Source organism: Phytophthora sojae (assembly GCF_000149755.1).
Source record: "Phytophthora sojae unplaced genomic scaffold PHYSOscaffold_1, whole genome shotgun sequence".
In the NCBI taxonomy this organism is placed as follows: domain Eukaryota; phylum Oomycota; class Peronosporomycetes; order Peronosporales; family Peronosporaceae; genus Phytophthora; species Phytophthora sojae.
The window spans coordinates 12,509,193-12,528,943 of record NW_009258115.1 but is presented as its reverse complement, the minus strand read 5'-3'; the positions used below and the strand labels follow the sequence as shown (position 1 = coordinate 12,528,943).

Below are 19,751 nucleotides of genomic sequence, written 5' to 3'. Positions count from 1 at the left end.
AGTCAGATTTCTCTGTTTGTACTTCACTAGGAAATGGGCATTTTTCGTGGTAAGTTATGCCCTTTGTTCGTCGATTAAAGCTCAAGAACATTTTTGCACACTGTTGCGGGTTTCCAATGCTTGTGGACATCATGAACACACATGCTCCGGTGGTTTTCCGGGAGCTTGAAGCACATGATCGCCGTGCATGGTATGAACTGCAAAGACCGCACAGGCCTTGGGTGCCGAGCACCCGGTAAAAGCCAATTTTCACGACACATCACATCGGGGAATCTGGACTACTTCTTTTGTACACGAGCAAAATCTGAGCTGTCTTCCACCGCTCGATTTCGGTGTACTCAGTCATCCCGCGGACCAGAGTTCTTACTACAAAGAGAAAGTCTTGGATGCAACGTGGGAATTATTCCACGGGTCATTTATTACTGTTTGCGGTTGATATTGTCTCGTTATTTTTTGCATGCATGCATAGAAGTATTTTTTCTTACAGTACGATTGCGACGTGGTCAAGGCGTCGCTACTGCTAATACACACAGATCTCCAGACTCTGTGATGGTTGCAATGGTTCAAGTTCTCGCTTGAGATGTTTGTGGCGGCCGCAGAAGCCCCCACAACGCTCGACGCTGGAGCATCCGTCGATGGAACACTTGCGAGAGGAATGCATGGCACACTTTCCATGGCGTTGGGCGCCCTTCTTGCAGCCAGGGGCGATGCAAAGCTTGCCACCTCCGTGGGTTCGGCACAAGCCTCCACTTTGACTGCTTTTGCTGCAGTTGGGCACTCTGCAGCGCGCTCCGCCGCCGTGACGCTTGCACAAGCCTTTCGTCTGCGCTCCGTTGGTGCAGCCGAAGGCGATGCAGCGCCTGCCACCGCCGTGCCGCATGCACCTGCCGCGGCTTTGCTTTTTCGTGTTGCATCCGGGGACAGTGCACTTGTCGCTAGCTTTCGGGGACCGCTTCACGTCTTCGAGCAGCGGCTTCGGGGACCACTTCACGTCTTCAGTCACCGGCTTGAGTAGGACTTGAAAAAGCTCCAGGGGTGTCACTAGTGCGCAGGGTCTACCAAACGCCGGCTTCGTTGGTGAATTGGGGACATCGAATGCTGGTTCAGGGCTGCGAAACGATGTCAAGCTTGGACTGGAACCCCAACAGGGACTTGCGAGTGTCTGCGCAGGAAAATCTCCGAAATCGAATCCGCCAACCAGTTGCTGCGGTGGCAGTCTCGGTGGAACCGAGATGCGGCACGTGAAGCAGAGCAACGGGTCTTCATAACTCGAGATCTGTTCCATCTCCATCTCTAGTGAAGCCGGGGGTGCGTCATTGTTCGGGATCACCAAATCCAGCAATGCGAGAAACTCGTTGCTGCTCGGGACATTAGTCCGGCGCTTCTTCTGAACTGGAGTCACGGGTGCGTCTTCACCGGGTATCACCAGATCCAGCAAAGCCGAGAATTGTTCGCTGTTGCTTGGGGAATTGATCGGGCGCTTCTTCTGGATTGGAGTCACGGGAACGTCGTTACCAGGTATCACCAGATCCAGCAACGTGGAAAATTGTTCGCTGCTGCTCGGGGCAGTGGTCTGCTCCTTCGAGGTTGGGGTCAGCGGTAAGTCGTCGCCGGGTATCACCAGATCCAGTAGGGAGGAAAATTCGCTGTTGCTCAGGACAGGGTCGCTGTCCACGTCGATCGCTATCGTGCAGGGGTCGAATTGGAGCTGCTGACAGGTCGACATTGTGTAGAGTCCGTGTTGGGTCGTGAGCTGTAGATGGGAAAATGTGAAGTGAGCCCAGGATTGCATGGGCCGGCTGGGTTGTCCTTTTCTGATGAAACTTGCCCTGCCCGTGGTGGACTGCAGTACAGTGGTCGAGGAAGCTGGAGTTAGTTGATCGCTGCTAGCCACAAACCAGGACGGGTATCGACAATCTGCGAAATGCAGAAAAGTGGACCGAGTCCATGAATCAAACATTACTGAAAGGTGTCCTTCCTATGCTTAAAAATATTGGTGATGTGTACGTAATGCTCGCCGTAGAAAGTTTTTGAGCTTGTACTGTAGATCACCGAAGCTACAGAAACCTTAGTAATGATTAATGGTAAATATTTCCACCAACAAGCACAGTTTCTCGTGACATGTACATGTATGCACTACAGCAGCAAATGGAACAAAACAACTAGATCGAAGAAACCTCACGTGATAGGAGATGTTGTCATTAATCCCAGCAATAACCTCTATTCAGTCTCATGCGTGTAACCTCGCGCGATGCCAGTGCTACCCTCGACTGCGGCGTGTGCAGGCGTCTTGCCAATTCGCGGATCCAGTCCCTGGTACTCTCTCGTTGCCAGGTAATCGGCAGCTTCACTGTGGTATGTCGTGAGCTCCGTGCGCTCATTTTTGACCTGTAACGCAGTAGATGCGGCGGCCTCTCCCGATGCCGTGAGTGCGTAAGTCGTCGCCTCACGGTCAACGGCCGTTGTTCGAGACGAGGTCTTGTATGTTCCAGACACCAAGGAGAAGAAGGGTTTGTCCGCATCATCACCTTCGCTGTCACCAGCTGCTTGCTCCACGCTTTGCGCGGTCTTTTCGAGTGCCGGGATCACCTCGCCGAAGTCCGTCTTGTACTGACCGTCCCATTCCTCGTCGGGCGAGAGCGCAAGCTGGAGCTCGTACGGAGTTACGATAGGCTTGTAGTATTCCTTGCTGTCCATGAGAGTGTTTTGCTGACACGCCACAAGCACAAAGGCGTCGATCTCAGCGTAGTTGGCGAGTTTAGGCACGTTGACCTTGCCCACCACAAAGAGGTACGACTTGCGTCCACTCCTGCAAAGCACACGGTAATGTTAGCTCCAATATATATACTCCTACGAAGGAAAGTGAATATTTGACTTACTTCTTGATCAGCTTCTGGAGTCCATGCACAACATCGAGGTACTTATTGACACCCAGCGTGCCCATCAGGATGCCGTAGATCTGTGCCTCCTTGGCTTGCTGGACGAGGAAGAAGCTGCATTAAAATACCGGGAATGGGTGTTAGATCCAGAATCTTCACCACCAAAGTGATAACGATACTCAGCATACCGTCTCATCAAAGAACGATTGACCGTCGCGCCTTCCTTGCGGGTGGACATCATCTCGGGGTTGTACGAGAAGCAATCCACAGCGCTGTATCGCATCAGGATGCTGGTAAGGTGCGCCGACTCTGCGCCAATGTACAGCAGCGCAAACGTCTCCGGGGTGACCTCAGCATTGTCCGAATCCACCCAGATCTCCTGACCACCAATACGCAGCACCGACGTGGAAGGCTTTTCATCACCAGTAGACGCCTCCACCTCCTGCACCGGCTCCGTCGGATCGAAGAACGTCTTCATCGTTCCCAGTACCAACTTCCTCTCTCCAAACTTCTCCTTCAGCGCTTCAAACACGGCACTGCTAGCGTGGTGGTAGCGCGGCTCATACAGCAAAACCACCGACTTAATCGGGTCCACCGCGGCGATCCGCTCACTCAGCTGCTGCACACAGTCGTCCACTTCAGTCGGCGCGTTGCCGAACGCGTAAATCACCGGGATCTTGGTCGTCGCACTGCAATAAACACCGCCATTAGCTGCACTGCACCATTGCATTGCATTGCATGTCTATCTACCATATCCATCCGCCTACCTCAGACACGTGCGTCCGTAGTGCACGATGCAGTCGGCCACGAGGTGCTGCGCCGCCACCTCGTCCACGCAGCAGCTGCCGTACGACGTGTCGCCGAGCACGAACACGCGCTCCCATTGGCCCACCAGTTCGTCCTTGAGCTCCTGCTGCACCTGTGACGCGTCGGGCAGCAGCGAGTCTGGGAACTGCAGCGCGATTTTCTTGTAGCCGCCGCGGCGGATCTGCGCCACGGTGCGCGCAATGTCGTAGTACACGCGCAGGTCGCAGTCGGGCGCGCGCACGCCGTCGCTCTCCTGCACCTGCACCTGCATCTCGATGGCGCGCGAGCCATCGTCGCTCTCGAACGCCAGCGTCACCGTCATGAGCAATTGGTCTCACCAGCAGAATGGCTGGTCAGATGTTTCATCAATTTTCACAAGATCTGGTGTGGCCACACGAGAGTGAATTCACAGGGGTACTAGTTCCTACACGCTCGACGTCACCGTCTTGGTGGTCGTACGCTGACGTAGCGAGGTGGTCGTGGAGCTGCTGCTGACGTCGTCCATCGAGTCCACGAGCTTCTTGAGCTCCTTGTCCTTCATGTACTCGCGGTTGATGATCTTGCCCATGGTGTCGCCGGCCTTGATGCCCTCGCCAGCCTCCCTAAGCATGTCCTTGAGCACCTGGCGGCCGTAGCCCTCGCCCGTCACAGGGCCGCTGCTGCCGAAGCCCACGGCGAGCGTCAGCTTCAGCTTGGGCAGCGACAAGACCACCTCGTGCTCGTCGATGGACGACACCGTGGAGCCCTCCGCCAGCTCCTCCGTGACGCTTCCGTAGTACAGCGCGAGCTGGCGCGCGCCGTCGAAGCACTCCTCGTTCACAAAGGCGATGAGGTTGGTGCGCGCCTCGGCGTCCAGGTACGGCACGAACGAGTTCGACTTCTGGTTCAGGTACAGCGTGATGAGCAGGAAGACGTTGGTGAGCTGCAGCATGAGCGAGCTCATGGTGGTCGACGGGAACGTGTTGAAGGCGTACTCGTTGTTCAGCAGCGCCGCCATCTTGAGCAGCAGAGGCAGGTCCGAGCACCACAGCAAGTACGGCAGCGTCGGGTAGTACCACGAGTAGAACTGGTAGTGCAGCGTGCGGGAGAACACAATGCCCGCGAAGTTCATGACGAACAGCGACGTCACGACGATCTCGCTCTGGATCGGGAACGGTTCGTAGATGGCAAACGGCTTCATCATCACGGCGCGGATCGTGCCGATGATGTTGAAGTGCTTGTCCAGTAGAAGCACCATAAAGAACAGGTGGCTCAGTAGCAGCAAGATGGCGAACCCGCCCGACACGAACGTCTCTTCGTCAATGAACCTCCAGTTGACCGTCCACTTGTACGTGAACACGCGGCTGAGCTCGAACGCCTTGTTCATGTAGCTCCACCAGTTGTGCTTGAGGAACGGGTAGCCCAATGCGATCTGGATCGCAGCGCAGATGAACAGATACCACGCCGTGCGGAGAATGCCGCAGGACTGCAGCAGCAGGAAGAAGAGCGCGGGCGCGAACAGCAGCACGTTCATCTTGATGGACACGGCGAGACTGAAGAACACGCAGCCCCAGCGCCACCGCTGGCGCGCGAACAGGTACACGGCAATGAAGAGCAGCGTCATGGCAATGCCGTCGTTGAACATACGCAGCATGAAGATCGAGTGCAGGCGCTTGGACGCGCACAGGAACACGGTGGCCCACGGAGGCAGCACCCGCGCGCGGTAGTAGATGGCGAGCACCGTGGCGATCATGACGAGGTAGATGCCCAGGAAGATGTACTGCGCGCGTCGGATGTTCTGCCCCTCGTCGGTCACTGAGTGCAGGAAGGAGAAGACGTAGAGGAAGCCCGCCGGGTACACGAGCGGGCCCGTGTCGCCGCGGATGTTCATGTAGTCGCGCTCTCCGCCCTTGAAGAGCTCCACCTGCTGCATGTAAGTGGACCAGTCGATCTCCGTGTCTGCGTACAGTGGTCAGGCGTTAGTTGCAACACTTTGGTATGGGGCTGCAGGCAAGGCGAGGCAAGGCAACGTACAGGGCACTCGCTGGATGATGAGGTAGCCGATGGCCGCCTCCGCGAGCAGCAGGCAGCAGGCGAGCTGCGGGAAGTAGCGGTAGCTCCACATGAGGTCGTACAGGAAGGACAGCACGCGGCTGTGCATGAGCGTGGTCTTGACATCCTTGTCGATGCGCGTGGCGCGCTTGGTCGCGGACGCGGACGCCGACGTCTTGGTCTTGCGCGCCATGGCGATAGCCGAGGATGGATAATCCAAATTAGATAGAGACCACGTGGAGCGAGTGTGACGTTGCGTAGGATTGAACTATGATAGGGAATAACTTCAACTTGTTGACAGAGATTCGTAGGTTGGAGGTTTTCAGTTTGAGAAAAGCCGACTGCATGCCCCATTTGTGGCAAGCCTCAATCCCCTACAAGCTCCAGCAACACGGTGGTCGTGGTGGAGATCAAAAGCGGCGCAGGAGATGGAATTGCCAACCCGATGGTGGAGCACTTGTTTGAGTCGCTCGTGGAAGCCAAATCCTACATCCAGAAACGTTGGGGTATTCTCAATTAGAGGAGATGGAGGAATTGTACTGTGATGCCCGTCCTGACTGAGTTGATGAAGTTCTCCAGTGCTTCGTTGTATGTGGACCCGCGCTGCAACGTGTTTCGTGATGAACTCATCCGCCAAAGCTTGCGCCAGGAGTTCCCACGCCTCCAACTCCTACCTTTGGGATTCGAGGTGGAAAGCGGCAAATACTCTTGCTTTGGGCCCAATGGAGCTAGCGAGATGAATGCGATGATCATATTGTTCCGAATCCTACCATCCTCTGACATGTGATTGTGATTGACCGTTTTTACGATTTTTATTGGCGGAAACGCTGTAGGACAGTTGGGTCATTCATTTCTGGAAATCCCTTCAAGTGCACAAGCCGACCCCCGTACGCACGTACCATGGACCCAGCAAGCAAAGCTTCCTCGAGTCGACCGCTCCTCCCTCCTGTCCGATATGCGGCAAGTCCGAGTCGTTGAGACGCTGCGGTTCCTGCAAGCGCGTGGGCTACTGCTCTCGCGACCACCAACGACAGCACTGGAAGGTGCACCGCGCCGAGTGCACGTACCAATCCAAGCAAGCGCAGCCCGAGCAATCGTCTCCTAGTGCCAGCGACATGGTGGTCGTGGTGGAGATCAAGAGCGGAGAGGGCAGCGGCCTGACCAACAAAATGGTGAACCACGTATTCAGCTCCCGCGTTCAAGCTACGAGGTACACTCGACAGCGGTTGGGCTACGGCCAGACGGAGGAGATGAAGGAGCTGACGGAGATGCCCTTCTTGAAGGAGTTGATGGGCTTCTCCAGTGGGGTGCTCTACGTGGACCCTCGGCAGAATGCCTTCCCTCCTTTCGACGAGAATTTCATTCAACAATTCGGCTTTGGCTTCGGGCTGGACGAATTGGACGACATGCTCAACTGCAGAGGAGTCGCTGGAGAGCTGAACGCCATGGCGATCTACATTGGCAGCAAGCTCGATACGGGACTGTCGATGTCGGTGAACGCGAGCGGTGACGCGTTCTTTATTGAAACGACAGGCAAGGGCGAGCCTGTTACCAGCAACGTGCTCTGGGGAGCTGTGAATTTCGTGTACGAAGGCATGGACTACTACCCTGAGGATGACTACATGAAGAAGGAGAGGGAGGAGATATTCCGCAAGTGGAGTCGCAAGTATGCAAGCGGCAAGTGGCAGCCGATGGCAGGTAACGGGGGCTTTGACTTGTACCAGACGGATCCGTTCCGTTGTGCGCGTCTTTGGCCGACTGTGGATCAACGCACGCCGTAGACCGTCGATGGAAATGAGCATGGAAACTGAAGAGGCTGTGATCGTATGATTTACTATCTTACTTTACTCGTAATGGCAGTGCTATTTTGTTTTCGCTGCTTGCTTGTAAACTTAAATGTTCAACCGACACAGGAGTTGCCTAAACAAAGCCGGTATTAGGCAAGGCATGAACTGGTCACGGGGCACTCATTTAATCCACCATAGTCTCGTAGGGTGGAAGGCAAGTTTTCAACGCAATAGTTTCGTCGAAAGCTTGTTTCGCAAGCTCCACGTGCTGCAAAAAAATTGATCTACTGACTGCAATGTGCGAGTGACCACTTAACGGTTCTACAGTTGGCCGCACCGCCCCGTCGACTCCAAAGCTTTAAAACGCTGCGGGTCCTGCAAGGAAGTGCGCTACTGCTCGCGGGACCATCAGCGCCAGCACTGGGCGGTGCACCGTGGTGAGTGCCACGTCGAACAACACGACCGTCGTTGTGGAGATCAAGAGCGGCCAAGGTCGTGGGCTTACCAACGACATGGTGAATCACGTATTCGCTTCGCTTGAGGACGCCAAGAGCTATATCCGAAAGCGACTCGGTTATCCTGATAAGTATGAAATGAAGGATCTCACAGATATGCCGTTCCTGACAAGTGTCATGGGGTTCACCAGCGCCTCACTCTTTCTCAACCCTCGCCAGAACTTGTTCGCCCCGCACGTTCCTTGTATGCCGGAACACTTTTTTTCCTGGTCGGCCAGGGCATTTGAGTTGAACGCAATGACGATGTTTCTTGCCTGTGATCTGAACAGCGGTACCACGAAGCTTGTCGATGGAGTGGAGACACGTTCTTGATTGGAACGACGGCTCAAGGCAAGACGGTGACGAGCAATGTGCTGTGGGGGGCGATTAAATGCCGCTACGACGCTTCGGACTACTATGCCATAGAGATCCGAGATGCGGAGAAAGCGGGGATTTTCGGCAGTTGGGCCCAAGACTACCTGCGTGGGCAGTGGCAGCCGAAGACAGGCAACGACGGAGTAAACCTGTACGAAACGGACCCCTTCCATTGTGCCAGTCGTTGGCGTGTTGTTGACCATCGCACCTCCACAGCTCGTGGGTGAGCTGCACGGAGGCGCTTGGCACTGTTGCAGGGAGGTTCGTCAAGAACGGTGGAATCGTAAGCGATACACGAGCGCTTTGGAACTAAGTTTTCAGTGATGTAGTTGCTTGTTGTTTTCCAAGTTGAAGTGGCTTTTATCCGACATTTATCCAAAATCTATCCGCAGATTATCCAGGTTTTATCCATAATTCGCACTTTGTCGGGTCCCAGTTATCGCAATTCCTCCACCAAGATGAGCGACGGCATCACCGCGTCTCGCGCGGAGGTCATGGAGAGTACGCCACCCTAGCTCTCGCGTACAACACGCCACCGCATACTCTAACATTTTATCTTTCTACCCATCCAATTTGCAGCCGTGTACGAGCTGTCTCGGCTCCTGAACACTGGTCTGGACCGCGACACCCTGGCCATCCTCATGGCGCTCATCCAGAAGGGCGTGAACCCGGAGGCGCTGGCTGCAGTGGTGAAGGACCTTAGGAAGGACGCAGCAGAGCAGCAGCAGACGGAAGCTCCTCGTGAGCGGACATTCACCGGCGGCAAGCAGCCCCTGTCGACCCAGGAACTCCAGGTCAGTCAGGTGTGTCGAACGAAGCAGAAACGCCGAGCTCCCGTCTCTTCATCATTCGTTTGGCTCGCTGGACTGACAACCAGCTCTGCTGTGTGTATGTGCCTGTATATATGCCGCTTGTGTGTCTGCCTCTCAGAAGAAGCGCCGCTCGGACTAGTAGTATTCGCGGTTAAAAGTTCCCTTTTCTATTGGTATTTGTCGCTATTGAGCGTCGTACCGAACTGCTCTCTCTCGTCTCTGCTCGTCTAGCTGCTACTAGCTGATAATCGGCAGGTGGTTCCGTCCGTCTTGCCTGGCTGTGGCCCTATGTATATTCGGCGAGTTTTCTTCGCTCAAGCCCGTCGTCCTGCGTTAACTTCGTGTGATACGGTGCATCTCCACAACGAGAATGCGGCCTTCGACGATGGCGGCAATAAAGAAGATGACGCAGGTCATAACTGGACGCAGCACGGGGTTCTGGAACCAATCTGTGCGGCCGATCATGTAGAGGAACTGAAGCTGCGCCAGCACCAGCAGCGGTAGCTTCTTGAAACACCACCAGACCCCGCCCAACAGCAAGTCGGAAGTTGCAGGCACCTCGTCCTTCTTCCACTGTGCTGTACGCAGCGTATGCGCGACAGCAAAAACCAGTAGCAGTGTTGTCAGCATCAGATCGTGCACGACGATCCAGAGCTTGCCGGCGTAGCTGGGTTGCATCGTGATCGGGATCACCTGGATGCTGCACCACGTGAGCATAACGACGATGGAGACGCTCGAAAGCAGCGGCATGGACGCAATGGCATACAGCGCACTGCACGAGAACTGGCAGGCCCTGCGCACCACACGCGAGTTGAACACGTCGATAGACAGTGGCTGCGCGTTTCCAGGAGTGGGCAATCCCCAGCTCGATAGACGCCGCGGGCGTCCATTGGGCTCCGTGAACAGCTTCAAGCAGAGCGAGACGTAGGTGAACCAAATGAAGGCGAAAATGACGAAGAACGACACTACCTTGCCGAGGAAGTAGCCGAAGTGGTCTTCTCCCAGACGGCTACGCACATCCTGCCAGTACCAGAACACCTGGAAATACGCGTACGGCAGCCAGAACCACGGCTTCACTGTAGCGCCACTGTACTTGTAGCTCAGCAATGGACCGGGGATCTCCCCCCTGGCCAAATTCTTGTCCTTGCACTTGTACAAGTCCCAGTTCATGCGCTCGTAGAAGACCATGTGATTGATGCTGTAGTAGAACGGCAGGCGGTGGACGACGGAATTGTCCACCGGTTCCACCGCATCGTCCCCATCGTCCGCTCCCTCGCTCTCCTCTCCATTGTCGTCTCCATCCCAGCCAAGGAAGAACAGCGGGCTCTCCTCAAACGCCTCAAAGAGTCCCGGCATGAAGCCCTGGATGATGCCAATGTAGTTGTACTCGCGACCAGTGATCATGAAGCCGTCAATGGCATCCGAGTACAAGTTCCGCGCGGCAATGCTCTCGGGCGAGATGACCAGCAGACCGTTGGAGTAGACCACCGACTGGCCGTTGTCCACGGCGCAGAACTGGTGGCACGCGAAGATCTCGTCCAGATTGCGCAGCACCAGGTTCTCCGGGTCCAGGTAGACCACGCGCTTGAGCGACGAGATCTGCGGATCGTCCCAGATGACCAGCTTGTTGCGCATGTGCAGCAGCTGCGTGCGGTAGTCGGTGAGCGGCATGTGCGCGAACACGTTGGGGGTGTTGGTGCGCACGATCTCGAGCTCGGGGTCGTCCCCCTTGAGCGCGCGCTCGCTGCTCTCCTGCAGTCCGTCCTGCGGCACGATCACCATGCGGCGGTACTTGGTGTTGGAGTCCTTGATGCTGCGCATGAGCACGCGCGTGGCCAGCAGCAGCGCCTCGCTGTCCTCGCCGAAGTCGTACATGATGGTGGCGAACGCGCCCTCGTTCCCTTCTACGACGCTCTCGGGCGCCACCGTCGCGGGCGCGCGCGTCTTCGCCTTGGTGGAGGTCTGCGCGGAGCAGCAGCAGAGCATCAACGTCGAGGCCAAGAGCAGCGTAGCGAGCGCGCGAGGCCTCCGCGGGCGGCCATGTGCGCGCGACGGTCTGATCCCCATCCTGGAGAAAATGGCTGATCGCCCAGCAAGGAGCTCGATTGGGTGGAGTGGGCCACATGACAGACGACCTTGGCGCAACATGCCAACTTCAACTTGATGTTGCTCGAGCGACTTCAACTACTGTGTTGCAGGAAGCTCGCCCGACAGGCCAACGACGCACGATCACTGATGGTCGATCAGCGCGAGGATTTTGACGACAGCCGCGCCGCTCGGAGCACGACGAGGGGCACTGATGGTCGGTGAGTGATCAATTACAGGGTGTCAAGAGCACTGAACAAAATATACTCGAGCAGGCCTATCCGCGCGACGAGGCACAGTCTTCGCTTCAGCGTTTCGTGCTGCTGCACACATCAAACAAACTCTCCCAAGTTGGCATTCTCACTGTCGTCAAACCAGATACAAACGCACAGTCCTCTTTGTGTCTGGGCTATTCCTCCGGAGCAAGCAGTTTGAGGGGAGGCGCATCATTCTGAAGCTGCCGCCGTATTGGGACTAGGATCATGTATCGGTCGGCCACTTCGGTGGCGAGTCGCGTTCACGACGGTTTGACTACTACAGGCGCTAACACCGAACACGACGCGGTCTTCACGGCCTTTCCCGTCGCCTTCTGGGCGCGTTCGGGCACAGCTCGAGGCGCCACATCAAAGCGAGCTTTGAGACACAGGCATTAGGCGCTCCAGCGGCGCAGCAATGAGCTCCGCTCGCCGAGCGAGCCCCAGCACGACGCCTCGGCGATCCGCCCACAAGTCACACACACAAATAGGCCTCCCGGCCTTATCTTGCTTTCTTCTATAATTAAGGCGCGGCGGCGCTTGGCGGGCGCATGTTGGTTATATCCAGGTCCGCCCAGTAGGCTCGAGGTCCGCGGCGCCGTCTATTTGTGCCATTGCTATTCCAGTCGCAGCGAGTGCTGGAGAAAGCGAGCCAGCGAGCGAGGTGCGGGACAAAAATACCTGGTGGTGGCAGCATATAACCACCGCCTGCAGTGCTCAAGCTCCGATCTGATCCGCCAGGCGCCACCCTCGGCTTCAATACCCACCCGCGCGCACGGGCGCATAGCCCAAAAAAGCCACGAGTGACAAGGTCGCTGGGGTTTCGCACGGCAGCACGCCCCCACTCGCTCGCGGGATTGACGCATTCGACCACCGCTGGCCACGGCAGCAGTAGACGACAGCAGCACCGCAGACTCCGCGCGCACCCATGGCCACCCCGGACGCGACGGCGGCGCCGGCCGTCAAGAACTCGCACAAGTTCGCAGGGCCGCTCGATGGCTCGCAATTCGAGATGGGGGTCACGCTCGGCACCGGCTCCTTCGGCCGCGTGCGCTTCGCCACGCATAAAGTAAGTTGGCGGTCGCAATGATAGAGTTGATGGCCATACCATGATGCTAACTATTCGACGCTTTGGCAGGCGACCAACTCGTACTGGGCCATCAAGATCCTCAAGAAGGCCGAGATCATCCGGCTGCAGCAGGTCGAGCACATGCTGTCGGAAAAGTCCATCCTGCTGTGCTTGGACCACCCGTTCATCGTCAACCTCGCAGGCACGTACCAGGACACCAAGTACCTGTACATGGTGCTCGAGTACGTGATCGGAGGCGAGTTCTTCACGCACCTGCGGAAGGCCGGGCGCTTTGACAACAACACGGCAAAATTCTACGCAGCTCAGGTCGTGTCCATCTTCGACTACATGCACAGTCAGGACTTCATCTACCGCGACTTGAAGCCGGAGAACCTCTTGCTGGATAACGAGGGCTACATCAAGATCACGGACTTCGGCTTCGCCAAGCGCGTGGCGTTCAAGACGTACACGCTCTGTGGCACGCCCGAATACATCGCGCCGGAGGTCTTACTGAACAAGGGTCACGGCAAGGGCGTGGACTGGTGGACGCTCGGCATCTTGCTCTACGAAATGCTCGCAGGGCAGCCGCCCTTCTGCGACGACGACCCCATGGGCATCTACCAGCAGATTCTCTCAGGCAAGCTCAACTTCCCGCGTTTCTTCGACCGCAACGCCAAGGGACTTATCAAGCGAATGCTTACGGCCGACCTTACCAAGCGATACGGTTGCCTCAAGAACGGTGTAGAGGATATCAAGAAGCACAAGTTCTTCGCCGGCGTCAACTGGGAGGACCTCTTAGCGCGCAAGGGTGCAGCACCAATTATCCCACGTGTCGGGACGGCCAACGACACGTCCAATTTCGACCCGTACCCTGACTCGATGGAGGATGCTATCGTCCCCGTTTACAACGGCAAGGATCCCTTCGCCGAGTTTTAGACGATACCGCCGTCATCACTACTCAATGGAGGACGGTGGATGAGGAACATGGTTCGAGTGCTGTTGGTGCCGGGCAGCAAAGAGCGACACGAGAAGTATAAGCAAGAAATTCGGGCCAACAAGGTCATGCATTTCTATTTATCACGAAGATGCGGCGATGGAGGTCAAGGCTCGTAGTGCGCGCGTGTCAAGGTCATCGACATCGAGTCACGCGCGAATGGTGTCGCCTCCACGTCGTCTTTAGTTTAGTACACATTCAGCTTGCACTGGTTTGTGGTGCTCGGTCTGGCTGCTCGATTCATCGTCGGCTCCGTCCACTTTCTCTTTCTGCTTCTTTCATGCTAAGTAATATATGCATCGCATACTTCCATCGCTCCAAAGCTCAGCACCACATATCGGAGCACAAACACAGCCATTTCATTCAAGCTCAACCAACATCTCATCTCAACTTCACTGCTCTCTCTCGGTTCTTACAGCTTCGAGTCGGGGAAGAGCGCCTTGTCGCCCGGGAAGCGGTAGTACGTGGTGTTCTTCTTCATGATGCGCTGCACGCGGCCGGCGTTGTCGGGCTCGCGCATGCCAGCGGCGAAGGCGTCCACGACCACCTTGACGGGCAAGAGGCCGCCCATCATGTTGGTGTACTCGGGGATCTCGACGTCCGCCTGGCGGCCCATGTTGGTCTCGGCGAAGCCCGGGCACATGCAGAAGCAGCGGATGTTGTCCTTCTTCTTGAGCTGGTACAGCGAGCGCGTGAAGCCCACGACGCCGGCCTTGGCCGCAGCGTACTCGGGGCCGAAGGGCGTGGTGGTGAGTCCGGCCATGCTGCCGAGGTTCACGATCACGCCCTCCTTGCCGTTCAGCGTGCGCTTGAACTCGGTGATGGCGAACTTGGTGCCGCGGATGAGCGCGACCAGGTCGATGTCCACGACGGCCTCCCAGTTGGTGCTGTCCGGCTCGTAGAAGGTCATGTCGCCGGCGATGCCAGCGTTGTTGACCAGCACGTTCACGGGCTGCTTGAAGTACTTGGCGGCGTACGCGAAGGCGCGCGGGAAGCTGTCCTTCTCCGTGACGTTCTGGCGGTCCCAGCACACGTTACGCTCGCCGTACTTGCGCTGCAGCTCCTTGCCCGCGGCCTGCAGCTCGTGCACGTTCACGTCCGTGATCATGGCCTTGCCCCCGTTCGCCAGGATCTCCTCGGCGAACGCGCGCCCGAAGCCGCGGCCGCCGCCGGTCACGATCGCAACAGCCTGGTTGAGCTCCATGGTCGTGAGTGTGGAGGAGGTGGAAAGGGGTAGCGAGCGACTCGACTTGAGCTCGACAGTCGCGATTGGGAAGTGAGCTTTGGTCGGGATCGAATTTGCTGCTGCGATTCCTGTTGACGTGAACGGGCTGCTGTATGAAATAGACCTGTGATTTAGCATGGTAAGGATTGGCCGATGATAAGATGATTGTATTAGAGTTGAACCTCTTCTGATAGATGCACCATCCTGGTTGAAGTGGAGCGCGCGCTGCCGGCGTTGAAGCTGGCGTTGCGCGAATGCTGCATCATCAGTTTTCTGCGTGGAGGAGGAGTGAATGGCGTGGACGGTTGTCATCTGATGGTATCGATCGACGGCGATGCGCTCATCGCTTAGTCACGGATTGAGCTCAAGCAGACAAATGCCTCGGTCGGCGCCAGCTGAGAGATAGCACAAAACGTTGAGAGCAGTATCGTGGCAGAAGAGTGAATGCAGCTGAATTAACTAGTGTGATGGCCAGCAGCATCGGTAATTGTGTGCTTCAGGCTGAAGTCCAGCCGCCATGCTGCCAAGTTGAACGATTTTGATACTCTTGGCCCATTCCATTCGGTAGGTACTTCGTGTTCTACCCACCAATATGGTGTGTGCGACTAAATTGCCACGTATCTTTTCATTTTGGTGCTCGCAGATCGACGTCCGCCATGGAGCTCGCGTGGGTGTTGGCGCTGCTGCTGGTGCTGGCAGGCGCCGGCTACATGTACATGCAGCAGCAAGAAGAGGCCAAGAAGCAGGCGCAGAAGCTCCAGAAGGAGAAAGAGGAGCTGGCTCGCCAGCAGTTCCACGCGCTCAACAGCAAGAAGCCCAAGAGCAAGGCCAAGGGCAAGAAGGTGGACATGACGGCCGAGCTCAAGAAGAAGAGTCAGGCGGCGGCCGCGCAGGACGCGAACGACGAACACTCGAGCATCCTGCACGTGCTCAAAGGCCACAAGTACGGCATCACGGCGGCGGCTTACAGCCCCAACGGCCGCTTCCTGGCCACGGCCAGCTCGGATCGCTCCATCCGCTTCTACTTCCGCGAAATGCTCAAGGACAAGAACCCCAAGGTGCACCAGATCAACATGGAGTACGATCACGTCACGGCCATGAGCTTCAGCTCGGATGGACGCAGTCTGGTGAGTGGTGTTACTTCAAGCGGATACACGTGGATGGGAGTACTAACGCCTGCTTTGCGGTTGGAGCAATAGGTGGTTGCCACTGAGAACGGCACGGTCAAGGTTTACCGTACGTTGCAGCAAGCTTGTGACATACGATATCGCGTTGCAGTTGGTTTTAACGAGTGTTTATGTTGTGACGGCAACAGAGAAACTTCGGGCCAAACCCGAGATTGTCGCGGACTTCCCAGTTTCGCACAAGACGGATGTGCACTCGGTGCTTATGAATGACATTGGCAACGTACGCAGCATCAACTTGTAGGTCTACTCTAGAGCTATACTAACTCTTTTGATGTTTATCATTCAGTGGGCAACGATTATCACATGTTCGGGTGATTCGGACACGGACGTCAAGTTCTGGAACTTGAGTGGCGAGCTGCTGCAAACGGTGAACACGAACCAGGTTGCCAACTACCACTGCGTTGGGTCGAAGGACAACCGATACATTGCTGTGGCAGCGTACACGCCGGAGGTCAAGATCTATGAAATTGCGCGTGAGAAGAACGGCGCCTTCAAGAAGGTTAACAAGGTCATGACCCTGCAAGGACACCGGGTGAGTCTTTGTGCAAGACATGCTATGCTTGAAACAAGGTAGTCGCGACTCGAATGCTAACGCACTGCTTGTTTGTTTTTTGTATCAAGACTGGCGTGATGGACCTAGCGTTCGACGGCTCGGACAAGCTTCCGGTCAACCGCGTTGTGACTATTTCCAAGGACGCTTCGATTCGTCTCTGGGATATCAACGGTAAACATGCGAGTGGTAGCTAAGACTTATGCTGTTGTGCGAACTCACTGACTGAACTTCCTGGTGTCGTATATCCATGCATAGTCCGGTACACTGTGCAAGAGGACCCGAAGGTTATGTCGTCTTTCAATGCGAGCGGAGAGCAGCCGTTCCAGGCTGTCGACTTTGCACCCAACGGAAAGGTAAGCGCGCCAAGCCCGATCGATGCTGATGTAGCGCTGTAGCTGACCGAGGTGTCTTGGATTGCTTTCGTAGATGCTGGCGATGGTGCGTGGCAACGATCTCGTGTTTGTTCGGACCAGCGACAACAACGAGTTCTTCACAATCACCGACGCGCTCGAAGATCCCGTCAAGCGCGCCGTGTTTTCGCCTGACGGCTCGGAGGTGCTTGTGCTGGGGAAGAGCGCCAAGCAAGTCAAGATTTACAAAACACCAGAACTGTAGAAGAAGCTTGCCCTGTCCAGGCAATAAGAGCAGGGAATCAAGCACGCTCATAGAGGGGATGACGTAGATGATGACTGTATTTTGGTGCTCGATTCTCTTGTGTACTCGCTCCGGGCGCATTTAGTTCTTTGGAAGGATGTCCAGAAGCTTCCACTTGAGCATGTTGATGTTTTCGGAGAGAATGTACTTATCTGACCGCCGCACGGCAACAGCCATCCGCTCATGGTTGAGGTTGTCGGTCTTCTTGTCATCTTGCTCCAGCAATATGTCGTCTTCCTCGATCGAGGTTGGGAATGACTCCAGCATCTTCTCCAGCGTGTAAATCAGCCGCGTCAGTGCTTCCTGTTCATTCTCAAGACTAATCATCTCACCCTCCAGCGCCTTGTTGGCCAGCTCCTCGAACTCCTCCACGGTTTCGCAGTCGATCTCCTGTATCCGCGCAGCCATGAGCAGCAGGTCGTTGCTCTCATCCGCAACAAGCTCGAACGGGTTCGTGGCGTGGTCCAGCCCGTTCGTGAGCAGTAGCTGCTCCTTCTCCTGGAAGAACTTGGTCGACGCCTCGTCCATAGGCAGCCACATTTCCACGGCGTCGAACGGGTTCCCAATGATCACGAAGCCGTACAACGCCAGCAGCTTGTGGTTCGACAATGGACCGTAGTTGATGAACATCTGCGCGCCTGCGTTCCAGTGCTGGTGGCTCACGAGCTTGAACCTCTGCGTAGACATGTCAAAGAAGTGGGACATCTCAGCTTCCGGGTCGTGGTTGAGCATGTCGAACACCGGAACCATGGCCTTGAACGACTGCTTGGCCACTGGCACGTCGCCCTTCCTAGCAAGTGCCGTGTTCTCGTCAATCGGTTCGTCCTTCTCCAGCACTGACGGCGCCTCGTCGAGCCGCAGCGACACGAATCGGCTCCAGATGGTTGAGAGCGCCCACTTGTAGTTCTCGAGCGAGAAGAACTCGTCGAAGAGGTCGACGTTGATGCCCTCCGGGACGTTCTCAAAGAGCTCCAGCAGCACCGACTCCTTGAGCCGGGCGTAGTCGTGCGCGACCTTCTCCTCCATCTGCTGCGCGATGAAGTAGACGTTGCTGCCCTCGAGCGCCCGGAGCTCCTCCGGGCCAAAGTACAGCGCGTTGTGGTACGTCCGGGGCAGCAGCTCGATGTGCTTGGCCCACTTGGACTTGCTGCCGCGCACGAACTTCTCGTAGAGCAGCGCGATGGCCAGCTGGTCGTCCTCGCGCTCGGGCGTGAGCTGCTGGAAGAAGGCGATGCTCTGCAGCACGGCGTTCTCCTGCAGGCTCTTGACGGACAGCACCGAGTCCAGCGGGATGCTGAAGACCTCCGCGTGCGGCGTCACGTCCTCGGCGATGAACACGCCGCGCTCCGCCTCGCACGCGCCCTCCTGGTGCTCGTACACGAAGTCCGTGGCGATCTGCACCTTGAGCGTCTCGGCCGCCCACTCGTTGTAGCCCACGAACGCGTCGGCCGCGAGCTTCTCGTCGCCTGGCGCCATGATTTCTGCTCTCTGCTGCTGCTGCTGCTCTGGGGTCCGTCACGGCCGGGGGCTTTTTCTCTTCTGGCCAGCGACGGCGTCGGCTGCGGCGCGGCGGAGCTGCATGTGGTCAGCAAGTGGAGTCGACTCGAGGTTTGACTGTGCGTGGATCAGATGTGCGGCGCGTCTTTTGAACAAAGTATGGCAGGAGTCTGGTGTGTGCCACACACCAGACACACTGGCAGAAACAGACCCACCTGAAGTCAAGTACGTGGCGAACTCCGTCAAGTGCAAAGTGTCCGTCCCAGGGCTCGCTCTCTCCGCAACTCTCCCACGCTCAGGCCAATTAAGAATGAGCATTGCAGTGCAACCCGCATTGATCCTGCAGGCATATTCATCGTTGATGCATCAATCCCCCCCCTCTCGGCCGTACGGAGCACAGCACGCTTCACAGGGCTGCCGTCCGCATCGATCAGATCTTGGGCTCCGGCTTTTTTTGCAGGAAGCGCGCCATGGCTTCGGCGAATTTTGCCATTCGCGCAAGAAAAAAATGGCTGAAGCGGCAAGCAACAAGGCCGCGAGTGCGCGAAGCTTGCCTGCCTGCCCGCTTGAAGGCGTCGCCTCCCTCCAAAGGCGCATCCTGACTGCCATCCTGGCGAGCAGCCCAGCTCGTCTTTGTGTTGCGCCGCTCGTACTATCGACTTTCGGATGCAGCAGATGGCGGCGCTTGCAGTAACAGCAACTTTCTTCCGCTCTCGCCGTGAACATGTGCGCTGTCAACGCGATGACTGCCTTGAAGATGCCGCGTCCAAGACGCCGCGGCATCAATTTGTTGCCAGCAATTGTGTCACCACAATGCAACTTTGTTGAGCCTCTTCCTCCTTTTCGATCATCCGAGCATCGCCCAGTCCAGCACAACGCCCCCCGATGTGCCCGAAACTTTGCTCGTCGGCATATTAATGAGTCGATAGTGCACTGCTTGCCTGTCTGCCGGAACGCAACCCTCGCTGCTTGAGCCGAAGCGCACACGCAACCTCGTCCGATGTCTCACCCCGAGCCTTGGCTGCGGCTCGTCGGGGCCCGTTTTCTG

At 56.7% G+C, this 19,751-nt stretch overlaps 10 protein-coding genes across 10 annotated transcripts; 4 read left to right on the top strand and 6 right to left on the bottom strand.

Annotated features, from left to right (window-relative positions):
- Nucleotides 1–583: 583 nt before the first annotated feature.
- On the bottom strand, nucleotides 584–931 carry PHYSODRAFT_373949 (hypothetical protein; the record flags this gene model as incomplete). Its single annotated transcript, XM_009519462.1, has 1 exon — nucleotides 584–931. A coding segment is annotated over one exon (348 nt), but the record flags the coding sequence as incomplete, so codon positions are not given.
- A 1,289-nt stretch (nucleotides 932–2,220) lies between these two features.
- PHYSODRAFT_475147 (hypothetical protein) lies at nucleotides 2,221–3,957 on the bottom strand (the record flags this gene model as incomplete). Its single annotated transcript, XM_009519461.1, has 4 exons — nucleotides 2,221–2,809; nucleotides 2,880–2,993; nucleotides 3,068–3,568; nucleotides 3,647–3,957. The coding sequence occupies 4 exons, from the start codon at nucleotides 3,955–3,957 to the stop codon at nucleotides 2,221–2,223; spliced, it is 1,515 nt and encodes a 504-aa protein (XP_009517756.1).
- A 153-nt stretch (nucleotides 3,958–4,110) lies between these two features.
- On the bottom strand, nucleotides 4,111–5,910 carry PHYSODRAFT_323848 (hypothetical protein; the record flags this gene model as incomplete). Its single annotated transcript, XM_009519460.1, has 2 exons — nucleotides 4,111–5,624; nucleotides 5,700–5,910. The coding sequence occupies 2 exons, from the start codon at nucleotides 5,908–5,910 to the stop codon at nucleotides 4,111–4,113; spliced, it is 1,725 nt and encodes a 574-aa protein (XP_009517755.1).
- A 1,057-nt stretch (nucleotides 5,911–6,967) lies between these two features.
- On the top strand, nucleotides 6,968–7,498 carry PHYSODRAFT_466996 (hypothetical protein; the record flags this gene model as incomplete). The annotated part of the gene is made up of 1 exon (XM_009519459.1): nucleotides 6,968–7,498. One exon carries the CDS (start codon nucleotides 6,968–6,970, stop codon nucleotides 7,496–7,498), a length of 531 nt encoding a protein of 176 aa, XP_009517754.1.
- Nucleotides 7,499–8,945: 1,447 nt separating this feature from the next.
- Nucleotides 8,946–9,098, top strand: PHYSODRAFT_436427 (hypothetical protein; the record flags this gene model as incomplete). The annotated part of the gene is made up of 1 exon (XM_009519458.1): nucleotides 8,946–9,098. A coding segment is annotated over one exon (153 nt), but the record flags the coding sequence as incomplete, so codon positions are not given.
- Nucleotides 9,099–9,518: 420 nt separating this feature from the next.
- PHYSODRAFT_471073 (hypothetical protein) lies at nucleotides 9,519–11,006 on the bottom strand (the record flags this gene model as incomplete). Its single annotated transcript, XM_009519457.1, has 1 exon — nucleotides 9,519–11,006. One exon carries the CDS (start codon nucleotides 11,004–11,006, stop codon nucleotides 9,519–9,521), a length of 1,488 nt encoding a protein of 495 aa, XP_009517752.1.
- Nucleotides 11,007–12,536: 1,530 nt separating this feature from the next.
- PHYSODRAFT_263935 (hypothetical protein) lies at nucleotides 12,537–13,529 on the top strand (the record flags this gene model as incomplete). Its single annotated transcript, XM_009519456.1, has 2 exons — nucleotides 12,537–12,593; nucleotides 12,663–13,529. The coding sequence occupies 2 exons, from the start codon at nucleotides 12,537–12,539 to the stop codon at nucleotides 13,527–13,529; spliced, it is 924 nt and encodes a 307-aa protein (XP_009517751.1).
- Nucleotides 13,530–13,999: 470 nt separating this feature from the next.
- PHYSODRAFT_553479 (hypothetical protein) lies at nucleotides 14,000–14,847 on the bottom strand (the record flags this gene model as incomplete). The annotated part of the gene is made up of 1 exon (XM_009519455.1): nucleotides 14,000–14,847. Exon 1 carries the CDS (start codon nucleotides 14,789–14,791, stop codon nucleotides 14,000–14,002), a length of 792 nt encoding a protein of 263 aa, XP_009517750.1. The 5' UTR covers nucleotides 14,792–14,847.
- Nucleotides 14,848–15,468: 621 nt separating this feature from the next.
- On the top strand, nucleotides 15,469–17,167 carry PHYSODRAFT_471749 (hypothetical protein; the record flags this gene model as incomplete). Its single annotated transcript, XM_009519454.1, has 7 exons — nucleotides 15,469–15,939; nucleotides 16,012–16,048; nucleotides 16,128–16,219; nucleotides 16,286–16,531; nucleotides 16,621–16,723; nucleotides 16,808–16,905; nucleotides 16,979–17,167. 7 exons carry the CDS (start codon nucleotides 15,469–15,471, stop codon nucleotides 17,165–17,167), a joined length of 1,236 nt encoding a protein of 411 aa, XP_009517749.1.
- Nucleotides 17,168–17,287: 120 nt separating this feature from the next.
- On the bottom strand, nucleotides 17,288–18,821 carry PHYSODRAFT_553476 (hypothetical protein; the record flags this gene model as incomplete). The annotated part of the gene is made up of 2 exons (XM_009519453.1): nucleotides 18,074–18,821; nucleotides 17,288–17,992 (listed from the first exon to the last, which is right to left on the bottom strand). The coding sequence occupies exons 1-2, from the start codon at nucleotides 18,680–18,682 to the stop codon at nucleotides 17,288–17,290; spliced, it is 1,314 nt and encodes a 437-aa protein (XP_009517748.1). The 5' UTR covers nucleotides 18,683–18,821.
- Between the last annotated feature and the right edge of the window lie 930 nt (nucleotides 18,822–19,751).